The 20,534-nt window shown below is 43.4% G+C and overlaps 1 protein-coding gene across 2 annotated transcripts; it reads right to left on the reverse strand.

The window, feature by feature from the left end:
* On the reverse strand, positions 1-20,092 carry LOC149348140 (dual specificity mitogen-activated protein kinase kinase 4-like). 2 transcript variants are annotated; one of them, XM_089587948.1, is made up of 13 exons: positions 19,784-20,092; positions 18,870-19,002; positions 16,883-16,946; positions 15,358-15,471; positions 12,854-12,973; positions 12,196-12,315; positions 10,692-10,743; positions 8,073-8,200; positions 5,578-5,652; positions 4,091-4,242; positions 3,225-3,270; positions 2,637-2,718; positions 1-125 (listed from the first exon to the last, which is right to left on the reverse strand). In XM_089587948.1, exons 1-13 carry the CDS (start codon positions 19,821-19,823, stop codon positions 70-72), a joined length of 1,182 nt encoding a protein of 393 aa, XP_089444074.1. In that variant the 5' UTR covers positions 19,824-20,092; the 3' UTR covers positions 1-69. The 2 variants fall into 2 exon arrangements, with proteins under 2 accessions (XP_089444074.1, XP_089444075.1); XM_089587949.1 differs by having other exon boundaries at positions 1-2,718; positions 19,784-20,090.
* Between the last annotated feature and the right edge of the window lie 442 nt (positions 20,093-20,534).

Genomic DNA, 20,534 nt, shown 5'->3' on the forward strand with positions numbered 1-20,534 from the left:
TGAGACTAGATCTTTCCTTTATTCTTGCATTCATTTCATAAAACAAGTTTGCAATAAAACAAAAAAAGATCACTGTATGAGCTTGGAAAAGGGGGCAGGACCGGTGGTGGTAGTGGTAGTCTTGTCTAGAAGAATGACACGAAAACACCGTTTGCCCATTAAAGAGGAGTCTCTGCTGGCACATATACTTTGCATGTGGCGGTGGAAGAGAACAACTACTTGATGCGGCAAAGGAAAACTTGTAGCACATGTTTTGTTACCCTTTGGAAATTTTTGCTGAAATTCAATGGAAAGTCTATTGAAAGAAATCCACAGAATGTCAACACACTTACGTAATAATATTCCGTATTCCACAATAATAGCACACTTCCGTAATATTTTCTGTATTCCGTATTCCATAATAATAAGCCCAGGCAAGGTGACGCATGTGCATTTGCACATCAAAACCACAGCACTCGGTAGGTAATGAGCATCCAGCCATCTTGTGGAGTGATTCAATAACATGGGTAGGCAGCAATGTTTTTGAGTAAATTGCACGTTTAACCCATTATGCAAATCTGTTAATCCTTTTCTGTTTCTTATTAGTGGCAATGTGCAAGAGTGCGCACCACTAACAATGTGGTGTTTTGCAGGCGGTGGTAAAGACAGCCACTTTGATCAGCCTAAGTATAACTGGAAACACAGACGGACAACAAGATCTTTGGGTAACACATTTTCAATTCATTATGCAACTGTGCTCACACTGTTTTACTAGTTCTTAAGTGGAAAAGTACCTCCGATGCCCAAGAAGTTGTTAACACACACCAGACATCAGCAAGAGTTAAGCAATTGATGCTAATAATAGCTGTAAACCACGGCTTCCAGTTTTTTAACTCTTGCATTTTAAAAACGGTGCAAGTAGATTACGATCCATTCACTCTCGCATTCTCATAAAAAAAAAATTATTGTTATATAAAATACATGTTTCAGGTCATCATTTTTAAACTTAAGTGCAAAACAAGTGCGAAAACCAAACAAATCTGGTGGTACCCCTAAAAAACCTTCTGCACATTCGGAAGAGGCGATAGAATCCTTCCGGGAAAAATCACTTTATGCACTTTGGGAGAACACCACACCTTGCTCGAGTCAAAAAGTGAGGATGGGAGTTCTTGCTGGCACACCCATAGGCGTTTAACGATGACTACACTGTTGTGCGATCACATCGTAAAAGTGCTAAAGCTTGCCGAAATCTACGACGCTTTTTTTTTTCACCTAAGCCTAATCCGCCAAAAATTCACGGCAAGGGCTTGAAAGGGGAGAGCGAGAGAGAGAGGTTGCTACATACCTGTAAAATCGCGTGAGGACGTGAGAAGAAGTGCGGAAGGCTAGTTTGAGAGTGTTTCTATGTACATTATGTACAGAATGGCTGCTGCTATGTCGTTTCTTAGTCCTTTTCTCTTTCCATACAAAACCAGACAGCACGAGAGAAAAAATAAGAACACAAGCCCGCATGCAGCACGCGTGGAATCAGAAGCCAGAAGCTGTACAACTGGCTCAGTCAAGCTATAAAGACACAAACAGGGAAAACAAAATCACAAAATGAAAACTGAGCAAAAAGCCGCTTCCGCTTCCAGTCATCTAAGACTTGCCGGCACAGCACAGTGGAAAAACGCCCAGTGTCTTAGACCGTATAAAAAGCAGACCAAAAAAAAACTAAATAAAAAAAGAGAATACAAGTAGCAAAACTGGTCAAAACCTTGATTAAGCAAAGTGGCACACAGTGCAGTGGACTCGCACGACAGGACAATCACAAGATCAAGGGCTCGGACATCAACTATACCACACACACACACAAAAAAAAAGGTGCTTAAGAAAGGGAAATCCTTAGACGAAACTGGAAATGAAAGACTTCAGTTCTGAACCCTCGTGAACAACACAAGAGCGCATTTATAAACAGGAAAACGGAGGCTGTGAAAGAAACACTTACTCCACAATCCGACAGCCACTCAACATGCCCCTGGAAAGCCGCTGACAAACGCTACACTTTCGGAACTCCTCTGCACAGCTCAGCGACGTCACACCATGCAGTTGCACTCAAATGCATTCACCACTATGGTAGCAGTGACTGGATGTAATGGCATCGGGGAACTTTGCAAATAAAAAAAAATTCAATTTCAAGCGCAGCTGCAGTGTTTTGGGGTTCTTCACGACATCAGTTGTAGTGAAACTTCGCCTGCATCCACTAGAATGCTAGTTCCTGCAGCTTTCAACCATTTCATTGCTCTCAGGAGCTCTTGCAAGGATCGTATTATGCGTAGCACAACCACCAATTCGCACCACTCTCAATCAATCAGGCCTGCAATTGAACAACGGGTGGTCGATGACACGTTTCGCAACTCGGAACACACACAAGAGCTAGAATGCACGCTGTACCATCGTCATCACAGCAAGCTTCTTCTATACGGGACGAAAAAAAAAAGAGAGAGAGACCCTGCCCGCCCATACGGGACGTCACAAACGGTGATGAGGTCGTGATGGTGACGGCGCTGCGGGGCAGGAACTGTAGTAGTGAGCAGCTGTTTCTTTCTTCTCGGTCTGGGGGGGGGGAAGCCCTCGAGGACGACGCTCGCATTCGCTCTCTCATCAGGGAGACATACCATTCATGTTGCTGAAGATGCTGCTGATGTAGAAAGCAACGTCCACCGTGTCTCGCTCGGCACGCTTTATGAAGTCATGCTCCTGCAAGGTTCAAGTCAGGTTTGATTTACTCGTTCAATCGTGCTGCTGACCCACGCTTGAGATTCATGGTAGGGAAGGCATGCTGACTGAAGAAAATGCAAATACTACACGCTAAAAGTTAAAACATGAGGCACTGTTGTAAACAATGGACAAATCATGTGATAACAATTGCAGATACAGCCTTCAAATACCGTCACGTGGAAGCTAATGGCACAGAAAGCAAAAATATGCTTAAGAAACATTACAGACTGGCACACAGTGAACAAGAAGTTGCTGCTATTAACGAAAAACATGACTAAGAAATTTACTCCACAGCTCTGCTGCATCAGGACTGAGTCAGGTGCTGAGTTTACATTAGAAGTGGCTATTCAACGGATACCCATTGAATCAACCACACCAGCAACACTTCTCTGAAAGATTTTGGGAAGTTGAAAACATTAGAACAGTAGTTAGCAATTAGACACATGCTCTAAACGTGATTATCAGTCTGCTAGACAAGCTCTTACCAGCAGCTGCTTGTACTTGGGGCGTGTGTGGGCGGTCTTGGTGAGACTGCAAAAACGGAATAAAAGAAACCATTTTTCAGACAAAAGAACTCCTATCAGAAGGACAAAAACAATCCATTAATTGCAACAAAGAGAAGACTGTTTTTCCCCCTTATTTGCTATCCCTGCTGAAAGAATGGCAGCTTTGGAGTAGTGGCTAGGGACTACCTTTACTTCATCATACTGAAAATCAGCTTAAAAGCAGGGCACACCTGATACCATTGGCATATCCGGAAACTTCCCTCATATCACAGCAGTCACTGAATTTTGCACACCATGTTGATCGGCATGATAATCTAGAAGACTGCCCTCACTTTCCTACTCAATGTCTCATTACTTCTTTGTACAAGTTTCGCTGTTCCAGTCCTATATTACAGCTTCTTGCTAGTTACTTTGTTCACTTCATCACAATTGCTTTCATAGCAAATTCCATGCATTTTTTAACCTACTGCCGTTTCCTTCTACTTCTTCACTGCTCTGCTGCTGAAAATGAATTCCTTTGGTTACCAATACAAGACATCCAAATACGGTCACCAACTGCAGACCGCACTGCTAGCATTTTTAGTTGCTTGCAAAAACAAGAAATCAAATAAAGATTCTGATTCTGAACAGTCTCCCCGACTAACAAAACCACTGCGGACACAATGAACACATCCTCTCCTGTTCGCACGTGACTCGAGTTTCCACTTTGAAAAGAAATGAAAAAGTTTGAATTCTACAATAACAACACTACTAGTACTATCTGGATTTGTCTTGGAGGGGGTGGTTCAACAACCCCAGCAGAACGGGAGGAGAGGGGGGGGGGGGGGCGAAGGCTAGTTCTTTACCAGGTGTTGACGAAGTCGACGAACTCGGCGGTGAAGCAATTTCCGTTCTCGTTGGGGCTGAGCTGCGGCGGGTCCCCCTGCACAACTTGGGTCAGCTGCTCAAAAACGCTGTTCCACTTTGGGTACGGGAACCGCCCCGTGGCCACCTCTATCTGTATGGGGGGCAAACACGGCACCAGTCAAATGCCGGCACACCAATCAATGCATTGGTTTCATTCCTCAGACGACAACTGTGCTATGTTCTCTTTCACCATCCTGAATATATCCATTTCATACTGATAAGGAAACTCCTTCCTCTCGTAAGTATAAGCTGTCACAGAAGCTCATGAATCAGTGTAAGAAACCTAATTTCTTCATGGCTTGGGTGCACAACTGAGAGGTACCATCATGCTCACACGTCACAGTGACACCTTTTCCAAATGAATGCATCGCCCCGACGTCAACAAAGTATAACTGCCTTCCTTCCTCAACTGATTACAAACTTTTCAGATGCTGTATGCAATGTAACAGACTAACAAGCCTCAATATCTGCATGTTTCCATAGGTATAGAATTCATGATTTTACTCCAAACATAGGCAAGTCATTTAAATATCTAGGCGTCTTTTTTACATCGGACTTACGATGGAATAAGCACATTAATTATATTGCGAATAAGGCAGCATCACGTTTGGGTTTCCTACGGCGGAATTTTAGCCATTTACCAAGTAACTTAAAAACACAGCTGTATTTCAGTCAAGTACGCTCCACACTTGAATATGGATGTGTTTGCTGGGACCCACACACATCTGAGTGTGTAGGCAAATTAGAGAAAATTCAGAATAGGGCTGTTAGATTTGTTCTTGGTAATTATAATCGGCAAGTTAGTATGACGGAAAGCAAACGAAAACTTAACTGGCAAGAGTTGAAGGACCGTAGAAGGTACATCAGACTGAAATTTTTTCACGAGATTTATTATTCGAAAACTGGCATAAACCGCGAACAATATATCCAGGCACCTCATTATATCTCAAAGCGACTGGACCACTGCTTGAAGGTCAGAAAATTTTCTTTCTTGCGTTTTTCTTTTTTTGTTAGAACTGTTCGGGACTGGAACAGTTTGCCGTCGAGCATTGTGTGTATCACATCTAATGATGCATTTTTCCATGCACTGCAATAACTGTTTTATACCTATAATGAAGCCTGTACCCCCCCTCCCCCCTGCTGTAATGCCCTGCGGGGCGATGCAGGTAACTAATAAATAAATAAACCAATAAATAAATAAACTGTTTATTACTCTTTTCTCTGTTCCAAATGTGATATATCAAATATTGCTTAACCCACTCTCCTTTACAATGCTGAGTACCTTGGGGTATAAATAAATGAAATGAAATGGCCAGTTGCAAATTTGCAAGTCCTAGCCCTATGCCACCACCATACTGAACAGACTGATTGTGTCAATGACAGTCGTGCTTCGCAGCTCAGCACGGCACACAATGACGGCACTCACCAAGGTTATTCCTAGGCTCCATACATCGGACCGGACGTCATAGCCTATGGCACTGGAAGGATCGATGCGCTCGGGCTGCAAGTGTGGGAAGTTCCAATCAAAATGATGCATGTCTCTCTCAACAGTGGTGAAGAGCCAAGAACATATTAACTAAAAGTGACAATGCCCTAACGAGTTATGAACCATCCCGCCTTACTATTTACTGCAGTTTCAACAGGGCAGCAAATCATATCATTAAAGGTACACTGAAGAGGAATCTGAACTTGTCTTTTTGCCGCGGGAACTCGATCTACACGTTCCGAGCTTTCTTAGAAGCTGTGAGTTATTGCCCTGTGTGGCTGATTTCTGTAATTAAATTGAATTAACGACAGCTCCTGCCTTTATTTTTTAATTCTCCCTCGTACGGTGGGCGGAGTCGACCAACGCGTGGAGTGCCTTTCACCCAGTCCCGTGGCGGCTTGCCGCTCTGCCATCGGCGGAGTAATACGTAGTAGTCCGTAGTAGCAAATAGTCCGCACATATTTTTATTTCTGCGGGCTTGTTTTGCGGCTATATTATCTGCGAATGAAACTTTTATTCATGGAAACCTAAAAAACAAAATAAAGCGAAAGCAAAGCCTCCACGGAGCTGGCTGAAAGGCACTTCACGCGTCAGTCGACTCCGCCCACTGTATGAGGGAGAATTTAAAAAAAAGGCGGGAGCCGGACGTTAATTCGATTTAATTAGGGAAATTGGCCACACAGGGCAATAAGTCGCAGTTTCTAAGAATGCTAGGAGCGTGTAGATCGAGTTCCCGCAGCAAAAAGACAAGTTCAGAATCCTCTTCAGTGCACCTTTAAAGATAACTCTGTTTGGCCCGGAACGTTTCTGACTTGATGTCTGCCTAAAAAGCCATGAAAATATGTGCGTCACATATTGAGAAATGTTGTGTCGGGTCTCCTGTCATCCAGTGCGTTGCTCAGGCAGCCATTCATATGACATTCCAATCTGCTTCACTGCGCTTTCAGAGCCCTCGGTTGCAAATGAAAAATCTGTTCGCTTCATTTTCAGCACGTGCCAGATCAACGCTTGGCTATTTTGAAGACATTACAATCAAATCTCAGGAATTAAAACATAGATGGGACCGAGAAAGTGTTCACATCATCACACAGAGTTGCCCCGATCACGATCATGAATACGATCATGAATACACCTGTTGATGGCAGGGAAGCATCAGTTTGAATAAACTGGTCGTTTAAAGGGTCAGTCGACTCACCGAGATGAGTGTATAAATAATGGCATATTCTGGTAGTTGGCACCCTATAACATCAATAACAAGGAAACTGCTCCCGGTTTAGGCAGGAATTTATATTTTATTTTGGCGTTAAAAGTCGCGTAAAAATGCAAGGTGGCGACCCCAAACGTTCATTTTGTTCAAGAAAGTGGTAGTCTTTTTTTGTAGAAGCATAAGTGAATATACTACGTATCATTTGTATGCCCCAATGTGAGAGAAACGCACGTTTTGTTCTAGTAAACTGTAGAAGGCGTACCGCTCGCTTTTTCCGTAAATCACATGAACATTTATAGCTACACGTACGCAAAACGCAGGCGCATTCCCACTTTTAGTTCAGCGTATGCTAGCAGAGACGCAAAAATAAACTCAGCCTATAGTGGCGCCATCTGGTTGTCAGGACGGGAACCATTGCTGTAAACAAACCGACTCTCCACTTAAGCCTAGGAGCGGCAGAATCGTCACTCTAATTATTATAATAAAGCAAATTCATCTCTTATATGTTTTCTTATAGGCGAGATGAGACGAAGCGAAAGACAGGCGCCCCATTTTTGGCCAGTGAACGCACTGAAAAAGGCAGCAACAACGAGAATTCAGTCCGAAGCGAGAGGTCCGGCTTCGACGGGTGCCGCCATGTTTGTCGCGGCGCGGCGGAAATCCAGATGGTTGCCAGATGAGACTACCATCTCATACAGATGTGTTCCCACATTAATAAATTTTATTTCAAAATGTTCTACCACACTCCTTGGCACCACAGCTGGCTAAACGGTAATTTGAGTAAAGAGCTATCGGTTGCCGCAAAGAAAATATGGCCGATAAAATTCAGTAGACTGACCCTTTAAAGTAAGCAAGTTTGAATTAACAAGATTCCGCAGTGATACTCGGATGTTATGTTGGGCGATTAGTTTATGAGTTTTCCGCTTTTTCTAAAATAAGGGCATTAAATTGATAGTAACAATATTACTTATTTAGTCATGCAGAGAATTCAATCCATTGTACTTTTACATGCCAGAAAGTTTAATCCGCTGCCTGGGCTGTGAGAAAGACAGGCTGATGAGCCCAGGTAGCCACTGACCATCACGGCGCTAACCAATCACCTCTTTGTTCCCGTATCAACAGGGATTCCCTCCACTACTAAAGCATTCTTCCTACACGTCCACACCACAAAGCCAATGCCACAGAGTACTATGTATTTATAGACAAAGCATGGGAGGGTGCCACTGACCGCCATGTATGGTCGACAGCCGGCGTCCCGCGTCTTGGCGATGGAGTCGACCAGCTGGCCACTGATGCCAAAGTCGCAGAGCTTGATGTTGCCCCGCCGGTCCAAGAGGATGTTGCTGGGCTTCACGTCTGCACCACAATGACCAGAGGAAACTCCCCAGAGTCAACAAATGTTGAAGTCCAGTGTCTGATGCATTTTCAGATGAACACGCAGTGTTCTCACATTGCTGCGTGCTTATACCCCTGTCAAGCGGGCAAGTTAAGTGCACTTACGGGGAGTGCGCTTCGGCATCCCGAGTGACACTTTGGGCTACGCGGTGCTAAACGGGAAAGCAAAGTGCACTCGTAGTAAAAAAAAAAATGGCGACAGAAAATGAGCGGAATTTCTGAACAGGACGATGGAAAAGAAAAAAAGACTCATAATATTTGATTGCTTAACGTGATAGCGCAAATAAAACAAGGTTCAACACTTTTTAGCGATGAAAAAAATTAAAATAGAAGAAAAGCCAAGACTATCCAGAATTTTGGCAACAAACAAGATGGCGGCAGGCAGCAATGTTGCATCTGATCACGTTTACTTGTTTTGTTGCTTCGCTTGTAGCTATAACCAAGGAACTTTTTTTCTGAAAACAGTGTTATAGCACGTAAAATAAAGTTGTAAGTACTTTTTATGCACTATAAATTTTGTACATTGGAGCTGCTGGCGTCGAGGCTACGCACTCGACCAGCAAAGTGTGGTCCGTGAACGCACTCTCAGCGGAGTGCACTCTTCTGCAAGTGACACTCCACTTGCGTCGTTTAGATGCGGCAAAGTGTACTTACAGCGAAGTACACTCTCCTTAAGTGCACTTAACTTGCCCGCTTGACAGGGGTATTACTTTGGTCTGGGACCCTTTTGCCAAGCATAAAAGTCAAGCACCGGGCTGGGGCAAACCTTGCACCCATTAGAAAGTCAGTGGGCATCCAGCAGCATTGGGAATCGAACCCAACACCTCTCAAATGTGAAATGAGAGGCGGATGCTCTACCACAAGGCTGCCAATTTTGGCAATGTTATGCAACCGATCCATTCAACTTTAAAAATTAGTACCAAACAGATGGTGCTTGTCTTCGAGTTTATTATGTTTGACTTTTCGCTGTTTTTGTATTTCGCTTGTAACACCACTCCTATCTTGGTCCTGACAGGACCGGTAGGAGCTCTAATAAATACGGGTATGCAAATATTCGAATTTTCAAATATGAATTAAATATCTGTTCAGTATGGAAGAAATATTTAAGAGAATGACAAACAGGCTAATGCCGCATTTATATGCGTAATTTGCGCACCCCTAATTTGTCACCCATGTTTAAAAAAAGGTGTCAGCAGTGAGAGGAGGAACTGCGCGATGTTTACCCAGCTCGCATGTGTTGGCGGACGCTTTCCTGGACAAAAAATTGCCAGAGCAAACTTCCAGTAGCCTCCGGATCATGCCAGGATCCGAAACTGCCGGACCATTCACTGTTTGGTTTGCCACTACTCAGCCGGGCTACACGTGAAGGTGCTGTTTTAGCGCCTTTTAACTACATTTGCCTCCGACTGCTGCCTTTACGACTGTATCACTGCAGGTTTATTGCTATCGAAAATTTCAGAAATTTTCTAATGTTCAGGAGCTTTTGGATACTTAGAAACTATTAAATATCGAAACTATTAAATATCAATTTCTAAACTAAATAAAATTAAATTAAATATCAATCTCTCATGCCAAAATGTGTCTTGGCAGCACCAATTTAGCCTGAATTTTCACAGTACACAAAACAGGAACGTTTTTATAATGCTCGAGAAAAAAAAATTCTAACACCCAGAATAGCAAGTGTGTTTATTACGCAAATCGTCCACTGCATGAGATTTCCAATTATCCGACGGTTTCGCGAAGTCCCCTGAAATTCATGTAATCCAGGTTCTACTGTACATCCCTAGGCTGTTTCCCAGCGTCCGTTCATAATAGGGGTTCTTTGACTGACTGGTGTAGTTAGCTGCTTCCTCTACAATCACGATGAAAAGAAGCTAAAATGCAAGACGCTATTTCCTTCTATTCTCACAACTGAGACTAAAACTTTTCATTCGACACTGGAGGAATCAGAATTGTAATGCCAATGGTTAGTAATACAAATCAAGAGTACTACAAATAAATACACAAATAAATAAATAAAGAGTAATACAAATACAAGAGTACGACATCGTTCAATCTATTATGTGTTGTCAGAATAGGTTCTTCAACGTTAAAAATCTATTTCTCATTATAAACAGTGATTCAAATCATCTGCTTTTCAGTTATACATATCTTGTATTGTATTATATCTGCTATTGTTTTTGTAATCTATTTATTGCGTTTCCACTGTTTGTCGTTTTGTAAAAGCCAAGTGAAGGTTTCAGTGGCCACGTCAAGCTGCCCAGAGCAGCTTTTGTCCCTGAAAGCCTTCCAGTGTAAACTGGAAAATAAACCTTGAATTGAACTGAAATGTGGAAGACCAACCATGATGCTTTTGCACCATTCTTTGTAGACAAAGAATTGCTCCAGGGTTTTTTCCCGATAACTTAAAACATTCTTCCTAGCACAAAAGAGCGTAGAAAGCAGCGCATACCTCTGTGTATGATGTTTAGTTTGTCTTTGAGGTAATCCAGAGCCTTCACAGTCTGCACAAGAAAACAAGGGAAGAGTCTTCTGTGAGAGGTGGATACAGATATGCCAACTTTCTTTGCTGGAAAGACTGTAACAAGTCACCAAAAAGAGTGCAGTACTTCAAGCGACAGTTAGCAGTCTTGAATTCTAAACTCAGCAACAACAGGCAAGCACGGTGCATGGCAACACTGTGAAATCCTCGCACCTCCCAGTGTTCTACAAGCAACACAGGAAGCCAGAAGAAACGACCAGCCCAAATGCTATGAGCACCGTCATGTTCCACGCGACATTCACAGCTATACGGGACATTCTATGTCCGCCGCTACGGACGAGGGTGGTACTGGAGGACAGTCTTGAGGTTATGTTACAAGCAACATAAATACCGTATTTTCCGGTGTATAAGGCGCGCCTTTTTTTCAAAAATCTTGCTGGTGCGTCCTATATAAGGGTGCGTCTTATATGCGAATTTTTCGTTTTTTTTTTCGTGCTCATAAATTACTGAGGTTCATGTTCAAGCTTTTTTCACCGAAAAAATATCAATACCAATAACGCGGTTGTAACCGGGACCGCCGTGCACAACATTTTTAGGTGAACTTTATCATGAAACGGGGATGACGACTTCTGGGATCACAAACACATGGCCGTATCGGAGGCCCCAAGCAAAAGTAATGTGAAATGCCAAACGACGACGACAATCGCGCTTCTCGCCATTGTCAAGACAAGCCGGCGTTCTTTTTTAGTCACCCTTTGCAACTTTGTTTGCTCCGTGTACGTAGTGCGAAGAGAATGTTTCAGCTGCGTTGCCTCCAGAAATGGGCGAACTTTCTGATAGCGCATCCGAAGATGAAGTCTTCGAAGGTTTTAAATTAATATAAAATGTTGTTATAGACATAAGGAGAGTACCTTCGTTTTTCTTTCTTTTTTTGCTAAAACGTGGGTGGGTATGGTGCGAGTGTTGCCTTTTTCAATCACTCTCACAGGTACGGTGCATTTCGCGATGGTCATGCAAGCATGTTTAATTAAGCTTCAATAGCCTATCTGGGGTGCGTCTTATACACGGGTGCGTCTTATATACCAAATGTTTCAATGACGGCCTACATATATGGGGGGTGCATCCTATACAAGGGTGCGTCTTATACACCGGAAAATACAGTACCCCTGGGAATAGAAGACTGGACAGCCGCTACTGTAGCTCAGTTGTTAGAGCACCATACATGAAATACGGAGGTCATGGGTTTTTATCCCATTGGTGGCATGCCATTTTTCTTATCAATTACTTTTAAGCTATTAAGAGATTACACCATTAATTCCCCATTAAAACACCACAAACTAAAAAAAAAACTTTCCTCTATGCTTTCCTTGGTTTCGATGACTGCTGACTTCTTTAATATGGATATCATAATGAGCCCCACATTATCCTACCCTTGTGTGCTCCAGAGAATAATAAGGATAAAACCAATGCTCACAGCAACTGTGATCTTCCCAAGGATAGCCTCGGGTATGCGTTGGTGCTGCTTCTCATAGACAAATTTGTAGAACTTGTCCAGGGATGTGTCCATTATTTCCATGCAGATCCAACAGTCACCCTATAAAGAGAAAAATAAATTTAATATATCGACTTAACACTACTATGTTGCTTATGATGCTAAAAAGGTTGCTCTTCCTAAACCAGTTTAAATTTCGCAGCTACAAACTAACGCCGTCGCATCTTTAAGCAGCAGTTTAACATTAAAGTGAACAGACCAGTAATATTATGCTGTCAAACAAAAACTACTAAGCGTGCTTGTGGTAGACTTGCAGCACTATTAAGTACACTACCAACTCTAGTCTTAGCATTCTAGCTCAGCTGAAAGCATGGGATCCTTAGTACACGTTACACCAAAATTGAATGGCCCCTTAATAGTATTTGTGATGAATGTCAGCAGAAACTTGCCAACTAGACAAATATGACTCAAGGAGTTCCCGCTCACAATATGCCCTTTTTTTCATAGGGCTGTTTCAGAGATGTTCTCCGGGTAAACTCCAAAAAGCCCAAAACAGGCTTTGGCCTTCTGCATTTCCCCCTGGCTTTTCATACGTCCGCACCAAGAAGGGAAAAAATGAACAAACCGAACTACACCGTACCTCCTTGAAGATGGCCCCATAGAACTGGACGATGTAGGGGCAGTCGTTGCTCTTCATCACAACCTCGAGATCCATCAACAACTCCTTCTGCTCCCTCTCATCCACCGTGGAACGGATGCGCTGCGCGGAGCATCACCCATAAGCTGTCAGCACAGTATTGCGCCTCAACCCAGAAATGCAGTCTCAGTGTAGTCGGGACAAACACTCATGTTAATCCTCTTTGACTCTCATGTTAAATATTGCCATTTGGTCTGGGGTACAACGACGCAAACTAACATTCAGAAGGTTCTGACATTACAAAAAAATGCAGTCGGAGCAATTGCGGGTGCCACATACTTAGCACCTACGAGTGCTCTATTTGCAAAATGCCGCATTATGGATGCAAGGGTTATTCATCAGTACCGTGTAATTCAGCAGTACAAATCTCAGGTACATAGTGACACCACATTTTTTGCTGACCTTGCGAATCTACGGGAAAATACCGCTGTTCACAACACAAGACACTACGAATATTGGTATGTACCTTGTCCACGCACAAATTACGGTTTTCAAACTCTCAGGTATGTGTTGCCATCTTTCCTTAATAGTAACGCTTTCACTAATCAATCCATTCTTTCCGTTTCATATAACGCTGTCAGAAATATGTTCTTACAAAAGAATGAATCATATCCAACTGTAAAATAAACAAAGTATCCATGTGCTGTGATTAAACTATCATTTGCGTGTGTGTAACAGTACCGAGACTATTCTGGTGATCTGTTATGAAGATATTGTACATACTATTTGTTATTTCATGCATTCTCTTGTTATTGTTTTACTGCTGTCTGTCATCGCCGTGCCAAGCCGCTACGGGAGATGGGAGCTTTGTCAAGCCGCGTGCGCGGCTTTTTTTCCTTTCTCCTCAGCCATTGTACATGACTTAAATAAATGCACTGAACTGAACTGAACACTGCAGCTGCAAATGTCATCACTTTCCAAGTGGTCTCGTTTGTGTCGCCTGGGTATGCTCAATTTTTAAATGCGGTAGCTTGCGTGTTGTTTACACATGATGCCTAATCACCTTTGAATGCCTTCCTAATCTTTCGCCACAGTGGCTCAGTCACTCTGAAATTTGCCCACTCAGCCCAAGGTGGTGACATTTTGATGGAGACAAAATACAAAAAAGCACATGCCGATTAACGTTGCTGTGGTTAAAGAACCTTCCCGTGGTTTAAATAAACCAGGTGCCGTCCACTACAAAGTACCCCATAACCCACATGCTGCCTCAAGACATTAAACCCCACATACCAGCACAGCATACCAGTGTCATCCTGGTATGTTTTGCTTCTCAAATAGACTAGCCCCTGTTTGTACAAGTTGTATAACCATTTTTGAGCAGCGTTCCCACTTTAAACAATTCTCAAGTTCATCTGCATGAGATTTTGTAAAACTATATTTCTCTTTCTGAAATCAAGAAACAAACTTCTGAAAATCATGCACAGTGTTGGCAAGCTGCAAGGTTTGTGACAGAACAAATATGACACTTTCAAAGCACCCACCGCTCTCTTGAAGCCTTTCACAAGCTCTTCGGGTTAATATAAAAAATTAAAATGTAGCCAGTCAGAACAGTCACTATTTGTTAAACATATATATTTAGTGAATGCGTTCACCGAAAACGCATTTAAAAAAAAAAAATGCTTCCCGGCAGAAAACGAAGATTCAGAGCCAATGTGCTTCACTTTGGTTACAGCAGGGAAAGTTGAGAAGCCTTTCTCAAGTTGAGAAAGCATTCGAGTCTAACGTGGCAAAATTGGGCGTGTTGGTACATGTCTTCAACAAATAAATGGCAGCGCAAGGAGACGAGGACTAGACGAGACAACAAGGATGACGCTGAACTTCCAACTTTTATTGCCAACAAATCGTGCGAACATATATGCACTCTGAACAATCTGGCGTCATCGTCAGTGCACGCGCAAATATGTCAGCTCTTTATCAGAGAGAGTGATGGAAGCGGAGCTAACACATGCTTCTCCCCGTTTATATATCAACTCCGATTCAATGATTTCGCGTGTTACACGTTGATTTTTTTTTTTTTTCAACGAGTAACACGCGAAAACATTGAATCGGAGTTGATATATAAACGGGGAGAAGCATGTGTTAGCTCCGCTTCCATCACTCTCTCTGATAAAGAGCTGACATATTTGCGCATGCACTGACGATAACGCCGGATTGTTCAGAGTGCATACAAGTTCACACGATTTGTTGGCAATAAAAGTTGGAAGTTCAGCGCCGTCCTTGTTGTCTCGTCTAGTCCCCGTCTCCTTGCGCTGCCATTTATTTGTTCCAAGACATTCGAAGCTCCCCAGAAATATTCCAGAAATTCCTAGAAAAATAATCAGCACTAGAAACTTTTGGGAAGCATCTTAGTAAATTGTAGCTAGGTACAATGCAAAGCACCTACACCCGGGTGTTTTGCTTTTATCAGCTCTGGCACACGCACAACGGAAACGAAACGCCAGGCCAACCTTGACGGCCATCTCCAGCTTGCTTTTCTGGTGGACCATTTTGTTGACGGTACCAAAAGCGCCACGTCCGATCTCGCCGAGATCAGTCAAGTCATCTGCAGTGAAATCGTATATCTGCAAGAAAAATCAATTCGAGTGAACAAATTCCTCTGCAGCACATCACAAAATCCAATGATTGAAGGCACTCCTTGTAATGTAAAATTCCGAGGGGCACTTTGCTGACCTAAAGTGCAGTGAGGCGAAAGCCTTAAGCGCAGTGTTGCGGATTATGTCACTGATGTGTGGTTAAGATCTTATGCTTCGCCTCTAAGAGTGGAAGGCGACAGTGTTTTGCAACGCTGCCAGGGAGTCCATAGAACGCCATCGCCGTTCAGTTCTACGCCTAGAGTGGGTAAATTGGTTTTTGAGGAAAGGAAATGTTTCTTTCTCTCATATCTCCATGGACACCTAGACCTTGTCATAAGGGGAAGGTAGGAAGACGGGAGTGAGCGAAGACATAGTATTCACTAGACGGGCCTTTCTTCATTCCAAACCATCAAGCTGGCATGGCGGAGTGGTTAGCATGCTCATCTCGCACTCCGGAGACTGGGGTTCGATTCCCGAGCTCGACCAATTTCCTACACAGTTTTATTTATTTATTCTTCTTGCATTGCATTGTGTTGTATTTTACTGTATTAACATTGTTATTTTCTTTACTTTGTATTTCAACTGTCCCCCCCCCCCTTATGTAATGCCCGAAAAAGGCCTTTAAGGGTACAATAAATGAATGAATGAATGAAAGTAGAAAGGTTAGTTAGACTAATTGGGTGCTTAGGCAATTAACTAAACTCAGTCCCACTTACTTGGAGCATCACTATACCACCCCTTTAATTGGTTGCATGGTTACTAGCCAAAGTACAATTGGCCCCGTTTGAAATTCGCGCACTGTGACGTCACGACTGTTTCGACCAAATGAAAAGCGTGACATTTCTGTCGACAACTTCTGCTTACAACGATGAGGCATTAAAGGCTTCCGCCTTAATATTTGAAATACCTGCCACCCTTTATTCATTTGGTTCCCAACACACCCCCAATTGCAACACACTCCCGATTTTCATGCTTGCCAAAATAGAAAACACAACATTTGAGCAGAAGTCTGAAGCAAGAATTTGCAAAAATGGCAAAAAGCAAAATTAGTGCACAAGCCCATAGTGGCGTTTTTTTTTTCTGCTTTGCGTCAAGTCTTCATCGCCCTCTAACTGTCCTTTTTTGCTGTCTTCGCATATCATCCTGTATGCTGCCATAGCTAAAGGCCTTAACAGATACCGTAGCCATTTTTGCGCTCTAGAACCGCAGCAAAGAGATCCATAATACCGGAAATGCATCACGGGAAAACAGCAAAGAGCACAGCGAAGTATTTGGGCCGAACATCTACAAAAATACGCAGACTCCCAAGGTCTTGACTCAGTTTTCGTGAAAATAAAGTGGGGTAAATGCAGTATGATGAAAACTGGGGGCCCCAATCAATAATCAGTGAACCGCTCACCTCCTGGGGCGATATCTTGAGCTTTCCTGATGAGTGAATCTTGGGCGGTAGCCACGCGCGTTCACTGTGTCAAAAACAAAATTTGAAAAATTGGCATTTATGAGAATTTAAACTGTCAAGAGCTTGCGGGCAAGCCCTCAGCAAGCAACAATGCATTCAGCGCAACAGCCCCAGATAACCATGATCACAAAAAAGAGAAATTTACATAGTGACCATTCCCCACCTCACGAGTTCCCTGTCATGCAAAGTTGTGCGAGACTATACCATTCAGCAGACACAGCTTACAGGTCCAAATGATCCATACTTCAATCCTATATTTCGCATTCTCGTTTTGAGTGTGTCATACAAGCACAGAAATCTTTATTTGGTTAAAGTGACCTTCTCACTGCACAAGGCCAATTCTCTGTTAGCACTTAAAGGGGCTGCGAAACACTGCTTGAGGGGATACCGGCTATACTTCAGGTGGATTCTTTATGTCACACAGATGCTGACTAAAAAAGAATTACAGGAATCGATGCACAGGAACGGGAGTTATTCAATGAAGAAATTTCAAAATACAAGCAAACAAAACGCTGCCCTCAACTCGATTTTGGCGGGGCTTCCCGCGCCTATTTCGCTCTCCCGATGACGGCACCTGGCGCAACCAATCAAAACAGCCAGCCAGAGCACGTCGCGGAAGCTTGTACTCCATGGTTGCCTGCTCTCTGTAACTCGTTCTTGCTGAAACTGGCAGCGTCGTTTCCATGCCAGAGCCCCTGGTGGTGTATTTTTTATTTTACTTGCTTTGCAGGGCTTTTATCTAAGACAAACAAGTTGTTTTTATTGATCTAATATAAAACGCAGACAGGTGACAAAATGTTTCTCTATTTATTTACACAATTTGCAGTATATTTACTGTTCGTACAATCATCAAGCTCGCACCAGGTGATGTCATATGCGCTGCTGAAACCCGCCACTGTGTGGAGACACCATAAGAGCCATGAATTTGTTTTTGGGAGGACATTAAAATAGTATTAAAAAACGGAATATACACGGTATTACCGACGCTAATAGCACCATTGTAACTTACTGTATGCGATCAACAGACAAAATAGTCAACTAAGATAGTGTTTCTGGGCCCCTTTAAGAGCACAAGATAAGAGTTATCTCATCACTGTGACAGAGGTGAAGTGCACATTCCTGAGCACTTTGGAAGGGTCAGATTGCGCTGCTCTGTGAAACATCTAGATACAAGGTTCATCCTCCCAAAAGCTATATGATGTCTCCGCCAGTTCAACAGTAACAATCACACGAAAACTTGCTGTATCGCTCAGTTTACAGTATATTATGGCAAGAAAAGTATAAAATCCCAGAAAATGAAAGTGCCACTTCCAAATGTGTGTACAGTTATGATGGGCAAAGAACGCATTTAAAAGCTCAGGCAATTGAGAACACAGTGCACACACAATATAAAATAAGTCAGGCATGGAATCACACACTATTATCATGTTCTGATCAAGTGCACACGGTTCTGAACATTCAAAACTGCCTTTTTTTCGCCAAAGAGATACAACCGCATCACATACATTCCCGTACAGAAACAAACACTTCTAGCTCAAATGAATGAGCAAGCCGTGCTATATCTGGTTGATGCCCTGGCTGTTATTTTAGCGTTACTAGCAAGGGTTCACATTATGGTTTTTATTCTTTACGAAACATACCGTCTCTTTCAAATTTATAACCAACTACACTTCTATCTTCAATAACCACCTCAGACTGGTGCCTGATGCCCACATATTGCTGTTCAGTGCATTGCTTGAACTGCAAGGTTACGCTTTATGGAGAGGTTACACTCATAAAAAGAACAGGTACAAGAAAGGATCGAATCACGGCGATTCGAGACTACCATCGCGCAACAAAGTACAGGACACCGCGCTGCGCTAACTGCTGCCAGGAAAAAGACGGTGTCCGTTACAAGCGCACAAAAGCTTCCTCGAGTTGCACTCACGTTCGCACGGGGTAATTGAATCCCGGTATGCCAGAGGGAAGCTTGCTGGTATTGCCCAGGTGTTTCTTGGAACCACTTCCAAAGGACAGCCTAAGTTGATCCCGCCCCGTGGAACGACTGTGCAGATCGCGGGCTGCCGAGACAAAACACGACGTGCACGACACGGTGAAAAACACGACGCTAGACCAGTCGGTGCTTTGCGACGCAAGTAATTGCAGCGCAGGAACAAAGATAAGGTCAAGAAAGCGCATTTGAGGCCGCTTTTTTGTCCTTGTCTCCGCATAATTATTACTTTTTTTTAAACGGCACGAGTGACACCTGAGAAGGCACACGCGCGCGCAGCAACCGAACACACAACTTAAAAGTACCGTTCCACACAACGAGATGAGACATCTGTATCGCTTTCCTTCGCACACACCTTAATCCTCAAAGGACAGATCGACTTATGGCGCCTCTAACACAAATGTTCAAACACTCGTAAGCAAGCACGTCTCCTTTTCGCTTTAAGTAGAAGGTTAGCAGAAACCGAAATGAGATAAATGCTTCACCCACTCACGCGATCGGAGACATCTGCCGCGATATCCTTCATTTAACCGAGATTATTTCCAACAAGCACCAGGCTGGCTGTAGACGACATGGTTACGGAAGTTTTTCTCTTCAGTATGCGATAACTCTTCCGTTTTTCAGAGCGCGTTCACAGTAAAAGTAAAAGCACGCGCACATCCCCGAATGATTCGACGCATTCCGTTGTGCACGGAGAAACGGTACGGCCCTCTTCGGAGAGCGATCGAAACAATCGAACAGCGAAGGCGGGACGAGCTACAGCCCCGAACACTTCGTCAATAATGCAGAACCATCCGAGCGGACCCGCGCGCCCGAAAACGCCCGTATTCATCGCTCCCGGCCGTACTTACAGGGATTTATCCGCGAAATCCCGCGTTGCTGATCCGCCATTTTACCACTGACTGCCGCTTCGTTCGGATCACGGATGCATGGAAAACAGGCTTCAGGAGCGCACGCTCTTCGGACTGTCTCCTTAGGACGACGTGAACAGGCCTCGGAGGTGCGGGCGCTCTGTTTTTCCGGGTTTCCGCGCTACAGATTAGCTGACATGATCCCGGAGCTGGCGTAGTAGTCGTCGAGAAGGCCCACCAGTGGGGCCATAGCAGCAGTAGGCGGCACGAACGCGCTACGCACAGACGCACGCACGCACGCAACGCACCTACGCGCACGCGTCTTTCACAAAATGGCTGAGCCGCCTGGCCTATTTGTTGGTTGTTTCTAACGGGTTCGTTACAATATTCCAGTAAGCTATCAATCCGCTGACATGTAATAACGCCCACCAAATGCTACTGCTCCTATGCGTTGAACTCCAACTGAGGATTCATCCTATATCCCCTTTTAATATATTTTTTTTGTGAATGCCATTTTAATATGGCGACAGTGCATGTACTTCGTTAATTAGCTGTCCACTTTATTTTATTGCCTCTTAAAGCGAGTACTCTAATGCGACACTTCAATGATTTTATTCAGGGAGCAGTTTGTCTAAAAATGAAAAGTTTTGAAATGTTAATTATATTAACTTCTAGTTACTTTCTTTCGCGACACTTCAATGATTTTATTCAGGGAGCAGTTTGTCTAAAAATGAAAAGTTTTGAAATGTTA

Source organism: Amblyomma mixtum, chromosome 4 (assembly GCF_055824585.1).
Source record: "Amblyomma mixtum isolate Tamu chromosome 4, ASM5582458v1, whole genome shotgun sequence".
Taxonomy (NCBI): domain Eukaryota; kingdom Metazoa; phylum Arthropoda; class Arachnida; order Ixodida; family Ixodidae; genus Amblyomma; species Amblyomma mixtum.

Bases quoted from the DNA above. Each gene is read 5' to 3' on its own strand.
- LOC149348140 (XM_089587948.1), bottom strand. From the start codon at position 19,823: ATGGCGGATCAGCAACGCGGGATTTCGCGGATAAATCCCT. The intron at 16,947-18,869 runs GTGAGTGCAACT...TTTTTGACACAG, and splicing joins TTCAATTACCCCGTGCGAAC to TGAACGCGCGTGGCTACCGC. The intron at 12,974-15,357 runs GTTGGCCTGGCG...TGCTCCGCGCAG, and splicing joins AGCTGGAGATGGCCGTCAAG to CGCATCCGTTCCACGGTGGA.